General features: G+C 41.0%; 1 protein-coding gene across 1 annotated transcript in view; it reads left to right on the top strand.

The window, feature by feature from the left end:
* Window positions 1-21,631, top strand: part of MGAT4B (alpha-1,3-mannosyl-glycoprotein 4-beta-N-acetylglucosaminyltransferase B) — a 113,321-nt gene that overhangs the window by 59,825 nt on the left and 31,865 nt on the right. The window contains exons 4-8 of the mRNA XM_039340846.1: window positions 2,053-2,186; window positions 13,079-13,125; window positions 18,313-18,426; window positions 19,055-19,130; window positions 21,495-21,609. Of these exons, the coding sequence (XP_039196780.1) occupies window positions 2,053-2,186; window positions 13,079-13,125; window positions 18,313-18,426; window positions 19,055-19,130; window positions 21,495-21,609 (486 nt within the window). The remainder of the gene's footprint in view (window positions 1-2,052; window positions 2,187-13,078; window positions 13,126-18,312; window positions 18,427-19,054; window positions 19,131-21,494; window positions 21,610-21,631) is intronic.

The following is a 21,631-nucleotide window of genomic DNA, read 5'->3' as shown; positions in this document are numbered from 1 at the left end:
AATACAGGTAGTCCTCGACTTATGACCACAATTGAGCCCAAAATTTCTGTTGCTAAGTGAGACATTTGTTAAATGAGTTTTGTCCCATTTTACGACGTTTCTTGCCACAATTGTTAAGTGAATCTGGCTTCCCCATTGACTTAGCTTGTAGGCAGGTCGCAAAAGGCGATCACATGATCCCCGGACACTGCAACCATCATAAATGCGAGTCGGTTGTCAAGCATTTGAATATAAATCACATGACCGTGGGGATGCCGCAATAGTAGTAATTATGAAAAATATTTGTGAGTCACTTTTTTCAGTGCCATTGTAACTTTGAACGGTCATTAAGTGACCTGTTGTAAGTCAAGCACTACCTGTAATACTACACCCTGTAAATGGTTATTTAAGTAACAGAAACTCATTTTGTTCAGTTCCTCTTAGCAATCCCCAACAGTATTACTGATGCTAGTATATCCACAAACTTCAGATTTTCAGTAGAAGCATATGTCTTCAAGAACTTTGGCATTTTCATCTGCTATTTTAAACGCTTAGGCTTTAAAAACTGAAAAGGTTTTTTTGGGTGGTAAGAAGACAGCTACAAGTGTACATGTAATGCTTAAAATTTTGCATAACATTCCTAGTTATGCAAGTTAGGGTTCTCTATAATTGGTACTATCAAGAAAAAAAATATTGATAAAAAACAAATGTGGAATAGGAAAAATAAGTATAGCTGTTTTCAAAGTACTACTCAGAGTTCAGGAATTATGCAAAAATAAGCAAGCTCTTCCTTGTCATTGAAAAATACAGTTATACAATATAAAAATATATAGTTATAAATTTTGACTTAAAAAATCCAATGAAACTTTAATTTTTAAAAATGTTTTATCATTGTTATATTTGGTATATAGAATACATTTTAATTAAATAGGCTATATAGAGATATCTTAAAATTATCCATAAAATCTCCATAAAATTATTAATTCTATTCTTAGCAAGAGAATTACACAAATCCATTTATCATTTTGAGGATTGAGTATCGCAAAGTTTTAAAATCCTTGGTTTAAGATTCTGTATGAACTTAGAGTCCTTGGAGTATATATATAGTCCCAAGCAATTACGCTTTATTCTACAGAGATGCTTAAAAAAAACCTATAGTTTACCATGTGTGTGAACACAAACAATATCATTCAGATTGTGAATTGCTTTAGTATTGAGTTGCTCAGCAGGGAGGGGTGGAAACTTCCAGACAGCTCGCCTTCGTTGCAGACAACTTGCAGCACCGTTTGCAGAATAGGACTTTTGGCGGGCCCAGCAGGGCAGAGACCGCCTGGACAATTCCTATTGGCTTTTGAAAGCCAATAGAATTAGACTCTATTCAAGAGAGTCTATTCTATTGGCTTTCAAAAGCCAATAGAATAAAAGGGAGTAGCACAGCTAAGGAAAAGGGGGGAAAATGGCAGACTGCGTTGTTTGACGACCCCCGTAAAACGGTCGTTCGACCCCAAATGGGGTCGCGACCCACAGGTTGAGAACCGCTGGCCTAAACAGTGTTTGCCTTTTCTTTCCTTTCTTATCTAGGTGTCTCTGCACCTTGCTTCATCCCCAACCAATCTTGTTCTCATCCTTCTCTTCCCTCCCCAATGAGTTGCTGAATTCCTATCCAATGCTAAGTCAGGATTTTTAAGTCAGGGCACTGCATTGTTAAGTAACTCATAATTGCTTGGTTATTGCATTATCAACCAGTCTAACAGAGCATAAATGAAAAGGGCATCATAAGAGTGATATTGCAGAACTTAACACTTTGAAATATAAAATTTAAGATTTTCTTCTTGAGTCTCTCTTCAGGTTTTTTGTTTTTTTAAACACTGTCTTTAAAAAAAAAACAATTTTCCTTGCAACTGCTGCAATGACTGACATAGAATGTCCTTATTTATTAGTTCATATCCAAGAATATAGGTCAACTGACAGAACTGAGAACTGAACTCCGTTTGAAAGTGGTATGAGATAGTGCGAAAGTGTTTGATTGTTAGCGAGATAATTTCACATCTGCTTTGTTTTGCTCCTTTACAGTATCAATAGTCATGGGAATCCCCAGTGTCAAAAGGGAAGTCCATTCATATTTGACAGATACCCTGAACTCCTTGATCTCCGAGCTCAACCAGCAGGAGAAGGAAGATTCTGTCATTGTCGTCATGATTGCAGAGGTAACTCAAAGCATCTTTTTGCTTCTGAATCTGTCTTTCATAGCGCTATATCCCCATATTGTGTGTTTGACAGAAACTTGGTACTGAACTGGGAAGGCACAGCTAGTCATAAAGTAGCAGGATGATTTTCACATGGATATGAGCGAACTTTTCCTTTGGCACAGAGAGAGAAGCTGCTGTCCGACAAGGATCATTGGCCATATCCTGTCAATGGGTCCCATTGGGCTATTTCAAATGTGAAACAATGCTTGGGCGTATTCAGCTGCAGAGGGTCAATATGTTAGCAGAAGGCTGTTTGCTGCCTTACCAACAGTTGTATATGTCCTTTTAATTTCAGTTGTACTGAGTTGGTTGATGTTTGTTCTTAGAGAGTTAGACGGAATTGTTTACTGAAATGCTATCTCCAAAAGAGCCATGGTGATATTCTCTCAGGATTTGTTGCAGAAATAATAAGATAATAATAGAACTGAGAACTGAACTGAAACAGAGGCATGTGCTTTTTCCAAATGAATGCCTTTAATCAAAACAGATTTTGAACTCTAGAATTAGCATGACCATAACACATTAATAAACAATGGCTATAGTTTATCTTACAATTTATATGCGTGTGTATATACATGTTTTCGTACTGTATTCCCACTGTGGTTATTTATCCCCAGTTTGAAATACAGTTGTTTTCTTTTCAAAAACCCTTAAAGGAACAGAACCTCCTGCATCCTGCTATTGTAGAAAGAAAAACTAGCTTTAATGTTCTCTTTCAGTTTTCATTTCCTTACATTTTTGATTAGCATGTGTTTGTCATGTTTTACCCCACACAATTAAGGAAAAAAGTGATCTCTGTTCAGAAAGCAAAAAATATTCTTAGTGGAAAAGAGGATTTAACCTATAATGTGGACAATAAATTCAAGCATATAGAGAAGGTCCAGGAGTTAACTGTTGTGGCTCAATTAGCTAGTAGTGGCAATAGGGACACTGGACTTTGAGTGGACTTGTGTAGCCCAAGTGAACTCACTGGCACAGCCATTTTGATTTTGCCAGCCTTACTCCCAACATGTGTATATCAGGGACTCAACAGAGGCATTGGCTTAAAAGCATTCAATGAAAGCCACCTGGCTGACTTTGGGCCAGTCACTTTCTCTCAGCCCAACCCACCTTACAGGATTGTTGTGGGGAAAATAGGTCAAGGAAAAAATATTATTGTGTTTGCCACTTTGAGTTACTTCTAAGGTAATAAAGGTGGGATAAAAATCAAATAAATAAGTTCGTGCTACTACTGAACTGTGATAATCACTAAACAACTGCAGTAGCTTATAGGAGTCAGCACCTTTCCACAGGTCTGTCACAAAAACACCCAAATCTTAAATACATACTGTTCTCTTGTTAACTGGTAAGTAGAATTTCACTACAGGAGATACAGTACTTTCTCATAACTTTGACAAATCTTTTATCATAGGACAGTGTTTCCCAAACTTGATAATTTTAAGGCATGTGGACTTCAACTCTCAGAATTCCACAGCCAGCGTTGCTGGCTGTGGAATTCTGGGAGTTGAAGTCCTCATGCCTTAAAATTGTCAAGTTTGGGAAACACTGTCATAGGAGAAGAGAAAGGGAATTGAGAGAAAAAGTAACTATACTTTTAGTTCATCGATGTTTTAGATTACAATGTAAACTTTACCATTAGCAAAAAGCCTTATTGTAATGGTATGTGGGATTGACCTTGGGAAATAGAGAGAAGAGAAGTAGCCAGGGGAACAGTCAGATAAAAGCCATCTTAGCCTACAGCAGGAATGGGGATGGGCCAAGTAGCTCAGAAGGGACTCTCCATTGTTTCTTAGACTATAAAGAGGATATGGGGAGAAATGTACTTTCAGCCAGGCAGAATTCTCTTGATGCAACTGTACAATTAAATGGAATTAGCTGATTTGGCCATGCTTCCTGTCTTGTCTACTTCGCAAGGTTGACATCTACTTTGCCAGTAAACATGTAACAACTTAGTCATGCTTAACCTCCACTAAGGATGTTTAGAGAGTCAGTAGTGGGAAAAAGTGCACTTTAAAAATGATACCTTATTGCTTCTTATTATCAGCCAAGAGAGTAGAGGAAGATTTGGGGCTGATCTAGTCGCCTGGCATTTTATGATTTTTCAGTATTTTTTAAATTTTTCTTTTTATTCTGCTATATTAACTAATCAACTAAAATAATGTAAAACAATCTACAAACTTGTAAGTTAAATTCAAGCAGTATATTGCAAAATATAGAGAACTGGAAAACTTAAAGGTTACACTCCCCATCTTCCAGCCATGAGGTCTGCTACTCAGACTCAGTATTAAGATGGTATTTGTAGACTGTTCAGAAATGATGGAAATGCTGGTCTGTACCAGCTTTGAACAACCAAAAACATTGCTTCCAGTTTAATAGCATTCAGGGTCCTGGTGTAGAAGAGAACAGAAATATAAAGTTTTTTTTATTAATAAAGCCAGAGAAAACTGTTGGACATTGCACTAAGTAAAAAGTGAGTTCAGCTCTATTACTTAGGATTCTCTAAGCTAGAATTCCCCAATCCCAGCCACTTCTGGATACATGGTTCAAGTCCCATAATTCTCAGTAATAGCTGAGGAATTCTGGGAGTTGAGTGCACAGGTTGTGCTCTAATTATAGAGTCCCTGTTAAGGTGATGAGAAGTTCTCTTCTTCTGTAATAAGACTATCCTTTATGGCTGAATGCATATTTAAAACAGTAATAACTATGCAGATCCAATAAAACATGCAAATGGTCTTATTCATTCCAGCCTGGCACTCTCAATTCCAATCCTAAGATCCTGAAAAGTCACATTTTATGTAGAAATTCTTTGCCAAATCTGACACTTATTTTTAAAAAACAAATTGTTACATTACACCTGCACTGCTTTACAAAATCATTGATATTCCAACAGAGTATATTAATTATCTAGTTCTAAAATTAATAAAAGCCACCTGAATTTCAGCATTTTATTTTTTTTTTCAAAATTTATATAGCCGCCCATCTCACAAAACAACTAATTCTAGTTATCAGCTATATAATGTGATGGTTTGAAATTTGTGTTTGTATTTTAAAGAAATAAATAATACCCTGCACATGATAACTTTCTGACTGTGCCTGCTCTTCTGGCAGTTTCAATACTGCCGTGATACAGTTTGGTCTAGTGCAGGGGTAGGCAACCCAAAACACTCAAAGAGCCACTTGGACCTGTTTCCCACCAAAAACAAAACACCGGGAGCCGCAAAACCCTTTTGATATCTAAAATGAAGATAACACTGCATATATCCTTTTTTACCTTTATTATAGGTGTGTGTGTGTGTGTGTAATACACACACATACATACATACATACATACATACATACATACACACACACACACATTAAAAATAAAAGTAAAAATATGACTCTTGGGAATATTCATACCATTAAAACAATGATCACCAAGAGAATGCTTTAAGAGAATAAAATTACATACACACACAGGTAAAAAAAGGATATATGCAGTGTTATCTTCATTTTAGATGTCAAAAGGGTCTCTCTCTCTCTCTGTCTCTCTCCCTCCCTCCCTATCTGCCCTTGGTCTGCCACTCCTCTTCCCCCACTCTCTTTCTTTTTCTCTCTCTTTCCTCTCTCTCTCTCTCTCCCTCCCTCTCTCTCTCTTTCTCCCCCCCCCTCCTATCTGCTGCTCACCTGGCAAGCTTCAAACTGTTGTCCAACAAGCTAGGGGTGGGCAACCTCGTCTCTTTTATGACTCATGGACTTCAATTCCCAGAATTCCTGAGTCAGCCTAGCTGGGCTAGCTAGCTCTCTCCTGCCCTTCCTGCTTCCTGCTTCCTGCAGAGACGCAGCAAAGGGAGGAGCTCCGTCCAGAAAGCTTTTCAGCTCCTCGGAGAACACTGTGAGTGCACTCTGTTGAGTCCTTGGCGAAAAGCAGACACGAGAAGCAGTTGTAGTTCTCAGGTTTTCTTTTATTCTGTGTTCAGCTTACAGGTGAAGGCTTCAGCAACGCCCAAAAGCTCCCAGCCTCTTATATAGGCAATTCCTGGGTCAATGTGTTACTTTTCCCGCGCCAGCACCCGCGCATGCGCACAGGCGCTGGCGACAGCCTGTCTGGTCCCGGGCAGCTTGCACCTGCCCGGGACTGCCTGCAAATGCCCCGAGCCCGTTTGCAAGGCTCGGGACATAACACCCCTTTCTCCCAGGTTAAGACTACTACCAACATACAATTATTTCTTGATGCAATGTTCTACTCCCCAGTGCTTCTACTGTTTACTGGCTTTTGTTTGGCCAGCAATGTTATGTAATTCTCTAAGTATTTAGGAGATTTCCTTGCTCTCTGTGACCTTCTCAGCTCTGGGTTTCTGACAGGTGTTCCCTGACTGAGGGGAGACGTGAGCCTGTTCTCCTTATCATGCCTTGGTGCCTTCCAAGGACTGTGCCCCAATGCCTGGCCTGCTCGCTCGCCCACCGGGCTCGTCAGGCCAGGGCTTCTGTCACTTTGTGACCTGGTTGACCTGCCTAGCTGTAGGCCCTCGGGCCCCTTGAAGTGATAGCCACTGCTGGGCATCTCTGTAGAACCTCCTAGGTCCGTCCAAGACCTGTCAGGAGGCTGTCCATTCCCTAAACCCTGTTCTGTGTCCGGGCTCGTGTGGGTTTCTGTACCTTCCCAAAACTCAGTTACTCCCTGATTTGGGCTAGAGGTGTTGCGGTCGGGACTTGGTTCCTCGACCACCTCCCTGTATGTTTGACCCCCTGTAGGACTTGGGGTAAGGTCAGGCCAACTCTGGGGATTATGTGCCAGCTCTCTTGCGGGGTATGATTTATTGGGATGCTCCCGGGTATCCTCCCTGACTGGAGTAGGCGTGAATGCCTGGTAGTTGGATAGGCTCTTAGAATTCCTGTTTGGGGCACTCGCGGAATCTTGGAATGGGCCGTTTGTGGCTCCATCATTGGAGGTGGGCAGCAGCTCGTGCCCCTCCCTTTGCTCTAAAGGGTCCCCCTCCCCCCCTGGAAAAGACCCAGGAGTCTCATCTGAAAGATCCCGCCTAGGGCGGAGTTGGTCGATGTGCCGACGCAGGACACGACCGTTGTCCAGGGCTACCTCGTAGGATAGAGGACCTGTGACCCTGGAAATAGAAGCGGGGACCCATGTATGACCAGGCCCGTAATTGCGAGTCCAAACCGGGGCACCCACAAGTAGTTGTCTAGGTGCCCTAGGATGTGAGGTAGATGAAGGCAGTCTGTCCGGATGCAACCGGTCAAGCTTCGTAGTAAGTTTGCGCCCCCAGCGAAGTTCAGCTGGGCTTCTCCCTGTAGAAGTGGATGGTGTGGTGCGGTAAGAAAGGAGAAAGTCAGCCAACCTGTGATGCCAGTCCCCATAGGTGAGTCTTTTCAAGGCGTCCTTTGTGATGCGGACCATGCGTTCAGCCATACCGTTGGTGGACGGGTGGAAGGGTGCAGATGTGGCATGACGAATCAGGTTTGCCTGTAAGAAAGCTTGGAATTCGGAGGAAGTAAATTGAGGGCCGTTGTCAGACACGATGACATCTGGGAGCCCGTGTGCAGCAAAAATCCCCCTCAGTACCTGAATAGTCTTTGCAGTGGTGGTGGATGAGACAGGTACAACCTCAAGCCATTTTGAATGACTGTCAACGAGGACCAAGAAGAACTGGCCCTGAAAGGGCCCAGCATAGTCAATGTGCACCCTAGAGCATGGGGACTGTGTTTCCTCCCATCTATGCACAGGAGCTTGGGGCATCTCTGGGCGAGAGCGTTGGCACAGGTGGCATGCATGCACCTTAGCCTCAATGTCCTTATCTAAACCAGGCCACCACAAGTGGCTGCGCGCAAGGGCCTTCATGCGAACAATGCCAGGATGACCCTCGTGGAGGGACTCTAAGATCCTAGTCCTCATTGAGGTGGGAATGACAACTCTGTTTCCCCAAAGCAGACAACCCTGAGAAGTGGACAACTCGTTCCTTTTGGACCAGAAACTCTGAAACTCAGGACTAGGGCAGTGCTCAGGCCATCCAGACAAAACCCAAGAAAGGACACGTGAAAGTGTGTGATCTGTGCCTGTTTCAGCGGCGACATCCCTGGCATTCAGAGGGGACTCGGGCAAGGCTTGGATGGATAGAATGTTGACAGCTGGCGCAGGGTCAGCTTCTACTACTGGCAGGGGCAATCTACTGAGGCCATCAGCATGGCCCATTTCTTTCCCAGGCTTGTGGAGTAAGGAAAAATCATATGCAGACAGAAAAATAGACCACCTAAGCATTCTAGGGGAAATGATTTGGGGAGTTTGTTTACGTGTGGTAAACAGTCCCAGCAGAGGCTTATGGTCAGTGAAGACCGTGAAATGCCTGCCATACAAGAAATCATAGAATTTTTTAATTCCAGCAACAACAGCCAGAGCCTCCCTGTCTATCTGAGCGTAGTTGCGCTCAGCAGAAGACAGTGTTCTGGAGTAATATGCAACAGGAACCTGAGTTCCATCAGACATGAGGTGGCTCAGGACGGCTCCTACCCCGTAAGGGGAAGCATCACAAGCGATGCACACAGGAAGGGACTCATTGAAGTGTGCAAGTACACTGTTAGAAGTGAGTAAGGCCTTGACCTCATTGAAACTAGCCTCATGTGTTTGTGACCACTGCCACACTGCTTGTTTGTCTAATAGCCTGTGAAGAGGCTCAGCTACACTAGCTTTATGTGGAAGAAAAGAATTGTAGAAATTCAGGAGGCCCAGAAAGGCCTGAAGTTCGGCCTTAGACTTTGGCCTAGGTGCTTCTAAAATGGCAGTTAGTTTGGATTCAGCAGGGTGAATCCCAGCAGCATCAATTTTGAATCCCAGAAATTCAGTAGAAGGCACCCCAATTTTGCATTTGTCTTTTTTGAGCTTGAGGCCTGTTTTCCTGAATCTTAACAGAACAGCCCTTAGCCTTTCAGCTAGAATGTGTGTGGAGTCTCCTGCAATTAAGACATCATCAAAGTAGGGGCAAACCCCCGGTATGCCCCGTAGTGTGTTTTCCATTACGCTTTGGAAAATCCCAGGAGCGACATTCACTCCAAACTGTAGCCTTTTTACCTTAAAGGCTCCCCTGTGGGTCACAATAGTCTGAGCTATAGCAGCATCATCATCAACAGGCAGCTGTTGATACGCTTGAGCTAGGTCAAGCTTTGCAAAAACGCGCCCCCCCTTGAGGGAGGCCAGAATATGACTGACCACAGGAACAGGATAGGCATGTTGCTGCAATGCCTTATTAAGAGTGCATTTGTAGTCAGCACAAATGCGAATGTCCCCATTTGCCTTTAGAGGCGTGACAATGGGGGTCTCCCAAGGGCTGGAATCAACAGGTTCTAGGATTCCCTGTTGGATCAGTTTGTCTAACTCAGTGTCAATTTTACTCTTTAAAGCAAAAGGGACCCTTCTTGCTTTAATTCTAATGGGAGTGACAGTGGGGTCTAGTTTTAAGGACACAGGGGGTCCCTTGAATGTGCCCAGCTGGGGGCTGAAGACATCTGCAAATTCTTTGCAGACTTCCTGTAGGTCGAGTGTTTGTAAGCTGTTGAGCCCCGTGACGTGTATCCCCAAGGCTTCAAACCAATCGAGTCCTATGAGACTCGTTCGTTCACCCCCTACTACTAATAGGTCTAGTGGACCTTCAAAATTCTTATACTGTACGTTAAGGGTGGCCTCCCCCTTAACACACACTCTCGAATTTTGAAAGTCTGTTAACACAATGTCAGAAGGCCTTAATTTAGCCTGAGTTCCACTGCCGGAACAAATCTTCCTAAATGTATGTAAGGATATGATTGAAAGGGCAGACCCCGTGTCTAGTTCCATAGTTAATGGAACCCCTTGTAGCTTCACCTTGAGTGACAGCTTTTTCTTGATGGGCTTGTGTGTGCCTGTCCTGAAGATGCTTCTTCGCGAAGCGCAAAAACCTACCCTATTCTGGCTGGGGACCCTGGTACCTTTCAGACGCAGTTCTTCCTGAGGTTGTACCTTTCGTCGGCCCAGACACACAGCTGCAATATGTCCTTGTTTCCCGCACGCCCGGCAGATAGTGGAGCGGAACTTGCAGTCGGTTCTCCTGTGGCGACCTCCACAGCCGATGCACTTGAGGGGAGCTGCAGAGCTTCCTTTCTGATTCCCTTCCTTCGTGGGGTGGAGACGGTCGACTTCCTCGTCCGGATCCTCCTCGGAGTTCCCTTGGACGTCCTCTTGGTGCACGGATGCAACATCTGGACTGTTCCTGATCGGCCGCATGTTTTTGACGGCGCCGCCTACTGCTTCGTCTGCGGTGACCTCTCTTAAGGCATCTTGGAAGGACAAGTCTTCTTTGGTGAAAAGCCTCTGTTGTAGATCTCGATGCCTTAAGCCGCACACGAATCGGTCCCTCAGTCGTTCTTCGAGGTCCTTGAACTCGCAGTGCTTGGCGGCCTTCCTCAATGCGGCGATGTATTCTTTGGCCGACTCTCCGGATCGTTGATCCCTCTGCTCGAAGGTGTGGCGCCATGCAATGACGGACATCTTGGGCTGGAAGTGCTCCTTCAATAGCTTCTTTAGATCTGCGTAGCTGACAGACTCTAATGGGACAGGTGCTGCAAGGTTCTCTGCGATTTCGAAGGCGTCTTGACCGCAGACACAAAGCAGGGTGGCAGCCTTCAAGCTATCTTCCCTCACTTGGTTTACCTTGAGGTAATTTTCCACCCTGGCTACGTAGGACTCCCACCGCTCTGGATGTGAGACGTCGAATTCCGAAAGCCTTCCAACTTTTACCATTTTCAGGAGACGGGTCTATCAGCCAGCCTACCCCCGAATGCGCACTGGATTGGCGGGTAGCTGCCGAGTCAACGCCGTTCCGCCGCTCAGGACTCACTTGGGTAAGCTTACACCTCTTCCTTTCCAGGCGATGTAAGGCATCCCATCCTCGTCGCCAGTGTTGAGTCCTTGGCGAAAAGCAGACACGAGAAGCAGTTGTAGTTCTCAGGTTTTCTTTTATTCTGTGTTCAGCTTACAGGTGAAGGCTTCAGCAACGCCCAAAAGCTCCCAGCCTCTTATATAGGCAATTCCCGGGTCAATGTGTTACTTTTCCCGCGCCAGCACCCGCGCATGCGCACAGGCGCTGGCGACAGCCTGTCTGGTCCCGGGCAGCTTGCACCTGCCCGGGACTGCCTGCAAACGCCCCAGCCCGTTTGCAAGCCTCAGGACATAGCACACTCTCTTTTACACACACACACACGCACACACACACACACACACACACACAGATAGATAGATAGAGAGAAGCAGGGAAGCGCAATTGCCTCTCTCTGTCTCTGTCTCTCTCTGCAAAGGCAGAGGAGGCTGGGAGCCACAGGGGAAGGCTCAAAGAGCCGCATGCGGCTCCGGAGCTGCAGGTTGCCGACCTGTGGTCTAGTGATTAGAGCACCTGGCTAGAAATCAGGAGATTGTGAGTTCTAATCCTGCCTTAGGCATGAAAGCCTGCTGTGTGACTTTGGACTCTCTCCCAGTCCACAATCTGAGGGCCTAGTGACAAACTGGTCAGTGAATTTCTGTCGCAACCAATGGATCAACATCCGGTTGATCTAAAAAAAAGCAGGCCCTGTGCTTGCAGGAAAATGCTAGGAAGGGAGAAAAATTAGAAACTCTTTGGCTGCTTGCATTAACGTCATCAAGACTACATGGCTCTGGGAACAGTATTAACTCAATGATATTATAAAACATTGAGTCTGCTAGTGAAAGCAGGATAATGAGTCTGCTGCTGCTTGTTCCATTTTTCTCCCTTAGTTTGATATTTTATTTTGAGAATTTAATTTTGAGTGCTGCTGACATGCCAAAGAGACTGTGTTTGTTTTCAGCCCCAGATCCTGAATGCTTAAGCATCTGGGAAGAATAAATTGCAGCAGGTTTTCTGCAGTTTTGGAGTCCAGTATTTGTTTGCTGTTAGTCACAAGTCAGCTCCTATCTCTCTGTCTACAAGAGACTTTACCATAAAGGGGTTCCAGTTAAGGCCATGTTGCACTGTTGCTCATGTTTGAAAAATTAATGTAATGTAAGGAAATTAAGGAAGCCAAGAAAGCAAACAAATGGATCATCAAACGAATCAATACAAATTCTCACTCGAGGCATAAATGCCCAAGCTCAAATTATCTTACTTTGGATACAGTATGTGAAGTCCTAATGCTCTAGAGAAGGCTCTAATGCTAGGAGAGGTGGATGGAAAGGTGAGACAGCAGATAGCAGAAGGTGGCGATGTGTGCATTGTTGAAAATGCTGAAGGAGCAAGTTGGGGATAGATCATCATAGAGAATATAGTCATTAAAACTCAACAACAATGTGATGGCTTGTAATCATCATCATACCATGTAGAGGTTTATAGGTCATAATGGGTACCAAGATTTCATAATCTGTTGCTTAATATTAAACACCCTAAATACACAGTATGAATTGGTATTGTATTGAGAAACTATGTTGCATCAGCTTTTCTCAAAGTGGTGGTATCCATCTGTATTGGAATACAGTGCTCAGCTTGCTGGGAATGATAGGGCTTGTAGTTCAACTTGTCTGGAAGATAAATTGGTATAGTTGCCTTTTATATTAATGCAAATTGAAATTTCTTAAAGTTGATATATGTGTATATTGTTGTCTAATGGTTTTGTTAATTATTACAATTGGTGATATGTTTGACTACACCGCTTTGTTTACATAGTAGCCTAGCAAACATTTACATTCTTCCTTTACTGGATTTGGATTTCCAAAGAAATGTTGGCTTAGCAGAACTGATTATTTTAGATATAATATCAATACATCAATGACTTCTTAACCCGTGTCTGTTTATTGTCTTTTGTTATTGAAATTTTTCTTACAGACAGATCCACAATATACCACAGGAGTTGCAGAAAATATCAAAAGCTTGTAAGTATTCTTCTGCAATTTCGTTGTACTGTATGAGACTTTTCTTTGTTTGATAGAAGATGTTTCAATATTTTAAATTGTGTTATTGGTCTATTTTAGTGATTTGGACTGAATTGCCTGACTTTTTCCTGATCTGTTTAAAACCAGTTGCTAGTCTTCATCAGCCATGGAACAATCCAGTTATCTTTACCCTGCTGCTCCATTACTTTTTGTCAGAAAACATTATTAGAAAAAGTAAGATGTCTTTTTATGCTGGTTGTAAGCTATATAACAACTACTGCTAACTTAGATTTACATGAGCCTGAGGCAAACTATGATTTTTATATGGATCCCAGCATGAAAGGAAGTTGGTAGTCAGCAGTTCTGAACTCAGACTGAATTAATATTTACTGTAAGGTTCACTTCCATTCTGGTTGACATCAATATCTCCTCCCTGATGCCATATCCTCCATTAGATCAAATTCTTTCTCCTGTGTTCCTATCAGGCCTGCATTTCTGGTTTCTCCTGAGTTTCATTTATTTATTTATTTATTTATTTATGAGGCTTATATACCGCTTTAAGGGCAAGCACTCTCTAAGCGGTGTACACCAGTAAGCAATTCATGTTGATTTAACAGTTAATTTCTATCTTGGTGTATTTTTTCCAGTGTCAAAGTTTCTTCATCTGACCTGGTCTTTTAAAAATGATTTGGAAGGAGACACTGGTGGATTATTTTTAATTATTAGCAGAGTTGGGAAGGATGATGGGCAGGAGTTGGAAGCTGCAGACTCCAGAGGACAGGAAGATTAGAAGATAATGGTAATGGAAGAGTCCCTGACTTCATTACTACTACTCCATTCTGCAAGTTGCCTATTAATAGCATTAGTTAAGATGAGAACTTGAGAAGGATAGTGGAGAGAGTTGAGACGACCTAGCTACAGTTCTGCATTGTACAGAGATGTGGTGGTCAGAAATGTAATAACTGAGATGGGAGCACTGTGGTTTCAATACAGAAGTGTTTTGCAGTGTGGTGCCTGACTGTTCTCTTGGTCCTTTTTGTTTCTTGTCACAGCATTACCAAGAAAATGGAAGAGCAGATGACAGTTGTGGCTAGGAGGGCTGTTGCACAATTTCATATTTGTGCAGCAGTTGTGCCCGTTCAGATAGGGGGAATCACTCATGGTCACTCATGCCCTCATCACCTTCTAGTTAGATTACTGCAGTGTACTGTATATGGGACTGCTCTTGAAGAATATCCAGAAATTTAGCTGATGCAAAATGTAGCAGTATAAGCAGTTGCATGTGTTTCTGGTAGAACACATGTTATACATTTCTGTTTCATGAGCTGCATTGGTTAGCAGTTTGTTTCTGGGTCCAATTCAAGATGCTTGTGTTGACTTTTAAAGCCCTTCATGTCACGGGACTGGGTTATTTGGCAGACTGCCTTTTCCTGATTTTATCTGCCTGTCCTACCAGATCCATCAGGGAGGTCACATTATGGGGTTTGTCACCCAGGGACCTACATTTGGTGGGTCCTAGATAGCAGGCCTTTTCTTCTGTGACATTCATGCTGTGGAATCTTCTCCCTGAGAAGAGGTTGGCCTTGTCACTGTTGACCTTCCAGAGGTCCCTCATGACCTAGTTATGCCAACAGGCCTGAGGACCCCACCGGATAGGTGAACTAATGAAGTGGCTCTGTTATTTTTAATGTATCTTGTCTATTATTATCTATTTTAGTTTGGTTTTTACTTTTTAATGTATGTATTAACTGATTAACTGCAAGATGGGTGGCCATATCAATTGGTTTAATAAATAAAACATATAGGACAATGATGGCAAACCTTTTAGAAACTGAGTGCCCAGATTGCAACCCAAAACCCACTTATGCATCGTCGAGTGCCAGGTGGGTGTGACCCATTGGCTGGGTGTGGCCCATTGAGTGGGCATGGCCCTTTGGGTGGGCATAGCTGCAGTGGTAACGGCAGACTGGGTGGGACTAAAAAGTTCAATCAATCAATTCCAACTTGACCCACGCAGCATAGCTTGGAAGACTTGACTAAAAAGTTGATCTTTTTTTTTCCCGCGAGAAGTTGAAATTGACTGATTGAGCCTTTTTTTTTTTTTTTTTTTTTTTGCACATGGCGGCGGAGGCCTAAAGTGAAAAAGTTTTATAAAACCCAGCTGAAGGCCTAGGACTGGGGCGACGGTGCACGTGCCCACAGAGAAGGCTCTGAGTGCTGCCTCTGGCACCCGTGCCATAGATTCGCCACCACTGATATAGGATTTATATGCAATAGACACTAATGGATGTGATGGTCTAAGGAAGTAACTCTCTCTCAAGTACCTTTGGTTAATAGTAAAAATGACCTTGAGTCACTTGAATCCTGATAACCTCATGTATACAATTTACTTGGTAACAGTACAGAATAGTTTTATTTTGCCCTCTTTAAGGATGCTTTGCTTGATCCTAGTCTAATGTGTAACCATGTTATTCCTGGTAGTCTTCTATTCATTATTAACAAGAACCAAAACTGCTTAGCTTTCAAATCCAAATAATATTGGGGTGGTGCTACTACCTGCTGAGATCAAGTGCCTCAAACTTTTCCTTTGATTAACTTACCAATTTGCTTTTTCTCCTCCCTGTAAAATTGCTTGCTTTATCTTCTTTAAATTTAATAGGCTGAAGTGTGCTGGAAGGGGAAACACAAGTCTTAGATGACACAAAGAGGAAAAAGAAATTGCTGTGTAGCAAGAAAACAATATTAGCAATAACAAGTCACAGATCAAATATTGCAGGAAGAAAATTAATTTAAAAGAGTACAAGAATATCAGCAGGAAATAGGAGAGCTGTAGTTTTTAATTAGGCTAAATGTAGACAGCCTATTCTTTGTCTCTCAGCAATAGTACTCATTTGTCAAATTAGATATTTAAGACATTAAAAAAGTCACAGTCCCCTTGAGAGTTCAAGGGTTTATTATTATATTGATGTAATACTGTGCACTTACCTGAACCACGATTTCTTTTTAATAGCCTTTTAACTGATCCTTAACTGATCAATCCTGGTTAAAAAAAATACTGGCTATATAGTGGTTTTTCCTTCTGAAAGGAAAAACTTCAAAATCCTTGAATGTGTTTTAAAGTAAAAGTCACTTTGAAAATACAACATCACCATATTGGATCTTCTATTTCTTAGAAGCACTTCAAATATTTGTATTAGGATATTCTTTCATGGAAGAGGTACCATGGTACTTTTTCTTGATTTCATTGAATAATTCAATGATTCTTATGTATTTTATCTGTGGCTGAATAATTCAATGAAATCATTGAATTATCCAGCCAGAGATAAAATACATAAGAATAATTTCCATAAGAAATGACTGGACTTGTATATTTAGTAATCCAAAACAGAAACAATTCATTAATAGAAGTATATTTTTTTATAGATTACTTTGGGCAAAATTAAATATAGATAATTCTAAATTGATATAGTACAAAGGACAATTGTATATTATTGATATATTTGGTTTTGCCTGCCATTTTTATTGAAATGTGATATTCTCTAATTAATGTTCATATTTGATATCCTTGGGACACTACACATTTATGAAAACTTAAAGAGCAGCAGTTGATTAGATATTCTCCCATTACTGCCCTTTTCCAACCAATATGACAGAAGTACAAAATGCCTGTGTTATGGTAGGATTTTTTTTTAATTAAAAAGGTATCTCCATACGTTGGGATCCAAAAGGTTTTTTATAAAGTTTAGATCTGTATCCTTAACTATACTTATCGATAGCTCTCTTCATTTCCCAAATTAACATGTGCATGTTAGACATGGTGCTTAAGTTTGAACACAAATGCAAAAAAGTGGGATTTGTGTCATGATGTCACCATGCATATATCATCATTTTAATATAATTTTAGTTTGTGGCAAGCACCTATGATTTTAGACTATTGTTTTTCAAACTGATGAGTTACAAACTATTACTAGATGGTAATCTAATCTGAGCAGGACATTATTGCTGCCTATCGCTAATATCCTTTTGTACGTTGGCAAAATATTAAGATGAAGGTTTTCAAATACATGCTTGGGTTTATAAGTGGGTACAAAGTCAAAGACTGAAGACTACTTTTAGGCTTCCAGACAGTAAGTAGGGAATAGCTATACGGTGAGGTAAGGAAGAAAAAGGTCTTGTAGACAAAATAAAGAGGAAATGCACCTAAATATTTAGCCTGGTCTCTGTGAATCTGGTTGGAGTTCGATTTTAATTATCCCCTAGTTGAGAAACGCTTAAAAAGATGGGAATTGCAGTACAACACAGTTAGAGTACACAAAGTTGATTTCTCAGTCTGATTTAGTTGAGGAGAAGGAAGGAATTGAATGCTATCTGAGTTAAGAACATTGTGATAAACCTTTTGAGCTTTTCCAGAAAAACATACTTAGTAATGTTAAACTCACCGCCAGCTTTCCTTTTGAGTGGGTATTCAAGAAGGAAAAAAATAGCAGTGTATATGTATAAAAGGTTAATCGGAGTTGTCATAGTGTTGGATGACTATGCTTTCTTTGCCCTGTTTTTAACCTTTCTCTATACTGTAAATCATGTGTTTTCTCCTTGCATTTACTCAGTAAAGATTTAACACAGTGAATAAGCTATTAAATGATGACCTAATCTTACAATTCAGTTCCTTGTATAATAATCGGGTTGGACTAGAAGACCTCAAAGGTCCCTTCCAACTCTAATATTGTTATTGTTATTGTAAATAATGATTATTGATCAGGGCAATAAGTATGTTATCTACAGATTATCTTTAAAAATAATTCTGGAGCACTTTCAGAAACAACAAGCTTTCAGACCAACCAGTATGCAAAGAGGCATGAATATGACTGAAAAATCTAACATCTGCTTCCATCTGGCTCGAGAAATTTCAGCAGTTAAAAACTGAAGGTCAATGGATCAAGAAAGCTACAGTTGAGAAAAGCAAGCAGGGAAGGCTTTTTTTAAAAAAAGGACATAAATGTCCTTATTTATGTTTTTTCAGCTTAAAATAGGACTTCAAAGCTTAACATCTCCTGTAGCGCCATCGTTCAAAGTTGTTAATATTGCTTGGAGATATGTCTTAGGATTTAGGCTATTAATCATCACCCTGGTTAAATTCTATTTTTTATTTTACAGAAAATGACAGTTGTTTCCTTACTTCTCTCTCAGATTTCCCAATGAAATACATTCTGGTCTTTTAGAGGTTATTTCCCCTTCTCCACACTTCTACCCAGATTTCTCCCGGCTACGAGAATCTTTCGGTGACCCTAAAGAAAGAGTCAGGTAATTCCAGGCAATCTGATTTAAAATTATATGCTAGGGGTAGCAAGGCTTGTTATATTTTATTACATGGCTTTATAATGGGTATTTAAACTTGTTTAGAAGAAAGCATATGGCATTCAGAAGAAGTGTAGTAAATAGTCATTGGGTGCTTGCTGGTATGTATGTTTCCCCCATTTAAAAAAAAAAACTCCTCAATGTTATATGAGTATTTGTTTCTGTGATTTTATGTAACTCCAGTGGAACGTATAATATGGTCAAATTGCATCTGATGTTATCAATGCAGCTGGATTTGCTTGACAGGTTTTGGAACTACATTATACTTGTTGTAGAGAAGCAGATGATTAAGTTCAGCATAGTAGAGGGATTTAACTCTTTGCTTCCTATCACAATCCCACTGTTGATGCTATTTATGTCCATCGCTTAGTTGGGGGGGGGGGAAGCAATGGGAATGTCAGCTGAAATCTGAAATAATGTTATAGCTCTGGGCTTACAACAAAACTAGAATTCTTCATATTTGACTAAAATCTTGTGGATGATTGTCTTCTGCCAGATGTACCTGATACCTACCCAGAAAATACCTCTGGCCTCCCAAAAAAATAACAGTAATTTGTTTTGTGTGCTGTTCTAGGTGGAGAACTAAACAGAATTTAGATTACTGCTTTTTAATGATGTATGCACAATCCAAAGGCATATATTATGTTCAGGTAAGTTTTACGATGCTCAAAGGATACATTCTATATTTTTTTCCAACTAAGAAACATTGTACCTCAAATCCAGAATAGGCAACCTATATTCAGCCATATTTTTAAAAAACTGTAGTTCCCCTCAATGCAGCTTCAAAACAAATGGCAAGGGTTTGTTGGAAATTAATTCAAAAACTCTGGAAGGCAATATTTGCTCAACATCTTGGATAAAAGCCCATTTGTTGGAGCAAGGGTTATTGTATCTTGTAGTGCAGGGGTGTCAAACTCGCAACGTCACGTGACATGTTACAACATATCACAACTTTTTTCCATTGCCAGCAATGGAGTGGGTGCAGTTTCGGCATGACACATCCAGCCCGCGGGCTGGCAGTTTGACACCCCTGTTGTAGTGTAAAGAGGAAAAAGCCGCTGTAAAGTACTAATGAGCAACACTTTGGGGGATTCGCGCTTTCCAAACTCTTGAGCGTCTATATGAATAGTTGTTGGTGAGCAGGGTCAGAATTATTGGAGGCACACACAGACTCCTCTTCCTCCTTGCATCAGGAACACTGGAAAAAGGTCATTTTTGCACTGCTGCTAATAGCAGCAGAAAAACTGGTTTTGACAGGGATCTTTTTGTGGAGGAAATGAAAGTCTTTCCTGCTAATACTTCTCAGAGTAATTATGGAGTGGAAAGACTTCAACTTAAGCTCCTTGATTGTACCTCTGATCAATACTGCTGCTTTCCTGCTGCTAATAGTGGAAACTTTCATTTTCTAGCCTCTGCCTCTGAACTAGAGCATGGGGAACCAGTGAGATGGTGGATCCTCACTGAGGCTCTAAGAACACTTTCAGTTTGCAGATTAGTTATGTGCTATTAATAGTTCCTTTATTTTATTTGCCCCTAGTAGATAGTACTGCAGGCCTAGTAGATATTACTGTAGGCCTGATAATTTTGATTTCAGCTTCCTCGGGAACATCTTTCCTTGCCATTCTAGCTTCAATTGGCCCCATGAAATTTATTTGCTGTAATATAAGTTTGCCTTTTTTAAAGCTTTGAATGACTATTGTAGAACGGCAGAATGAAATATTCTGTTTAGAAACCAAGCATATCAGCACTGATACTATGGGAATTAATTTAAGAAGTTTTTAGGTACAATCAAGAAGTTTTATGTAGGTTAGTAGATATGTATAGGATACATCAACTGTATGTTGATGTATCTAATATCACATGCACAGACCCAAATGCGCATATATAGATGAAGGCATGAGGGTCTTCTCCATTCTGTCACATACAGGTCATGGTGTGGCAAGGTTTTCATTCAATTTTAAAATAATGTTGACTATTATTAGTATTGAACCTACACAAGGCAAAAATATTCCTCTTTCTGATGGGCACAACTTGTTGACCAAAGAGAAGACTAAAAAGATGTGCTTTTCTACCAAGGTCACTTCCAGCATGTTATCAGAAATAGAAAATATAGAAACATACTGTCGTTATATTTTGAAGTGGCACATTATTAGAAAGTATGTATAAATAATGTTAAAATACTGAATTTAAAACATTTAGGAATTACGAAATCTTTGTTGCTTACCTTGCATGTTTTCATTTTTATATGACCTGTATAAAATCTAAGCTTAGCAGAAAAATGGAAACTTACATTTGAGGGAGTGACATATCAAAGGAGTAACATATCTATTACAACTAGGATATGCTCAAGATATCAGCTTTCACTACAATAACATGTGGGCATTAATCATGACAGCTGTAACCATAAAGCCGGCATAAATAAACATAAAGAACAAAGAGGCTCAACCATTAGGAGAACAGCCAAAAACTGAGAACAGGTACCTGATAAGCACAGAAGCAAGGAGGCACTCAACCGAAATAGTGAGATATTAAATGGCATTAATGCAAAACAAAGCAGGATCATAAAGCTGTGGCAATTTGATGTGCAACAGTATTCATTGATAAGGAGAGATCAAAGTCAGGCAAGCAAATAAACAGTGTTGCTCATCAGAAAGTGGATCATGAATCAAGGCTAGGGCTCCTTCACAATAATGGCCTGCTGGTTGTGAAATCAGCGTGTTGTTAGTAATACCAAAATATACAATGTTTTCAGATAATAGTTTTTTAAAAAAATATTAATTCAATGATTACAAATAAGTGTCCTGTTCGATCAAATCATATTGGGATTTTACAACACTGAGCTATTTTCCTTTGCTTGAAAATAAAAACTATTGGAAATTCGGGGTCTTCTTGTCCTTTAGCCAGAGGTAGCTTTTCTGTCTCCACTTTTTAGGGAGCTTTTTTCCCAGTGGCATACAAGTTCTCGGTTCAAGACCTGCCTCTTATGCAGCTATACGTTTCCCTCTCTTGTGCAGCTAGAAGATGATATTGTAGCCAAGCCAAACTATCTCAGCACAATGAAGAACTTTGCTTTGCAGCAACCTTCTGAAGAATGGATGATCTTGGAGTTTTCCCAGCTTGGTTTTATTGGTAAACTCATTTTCTATGCCTG

Source organism: Crotalus tigris, unplaced genomic scaffold, assembly GCF_016545835.1.
Source record: "Crotalus tigris isolate CLP2741 ecotype Arizona unplaced genomic scaffold, ASM1654583v1 scf7180000017754.2947050, whole genome shotgun sequence".
NCBI classification, from domain to species: Eukaryota; Metazoa; Chordata; class Lepidosauria; order Squamata; family Viperidae; genus Crotalus; species Crotalus tigris.
Note: the sequence above shows the minus strand (reverse complement) of the source record. Positions and strands in the feature narration are given on the sequence as shown.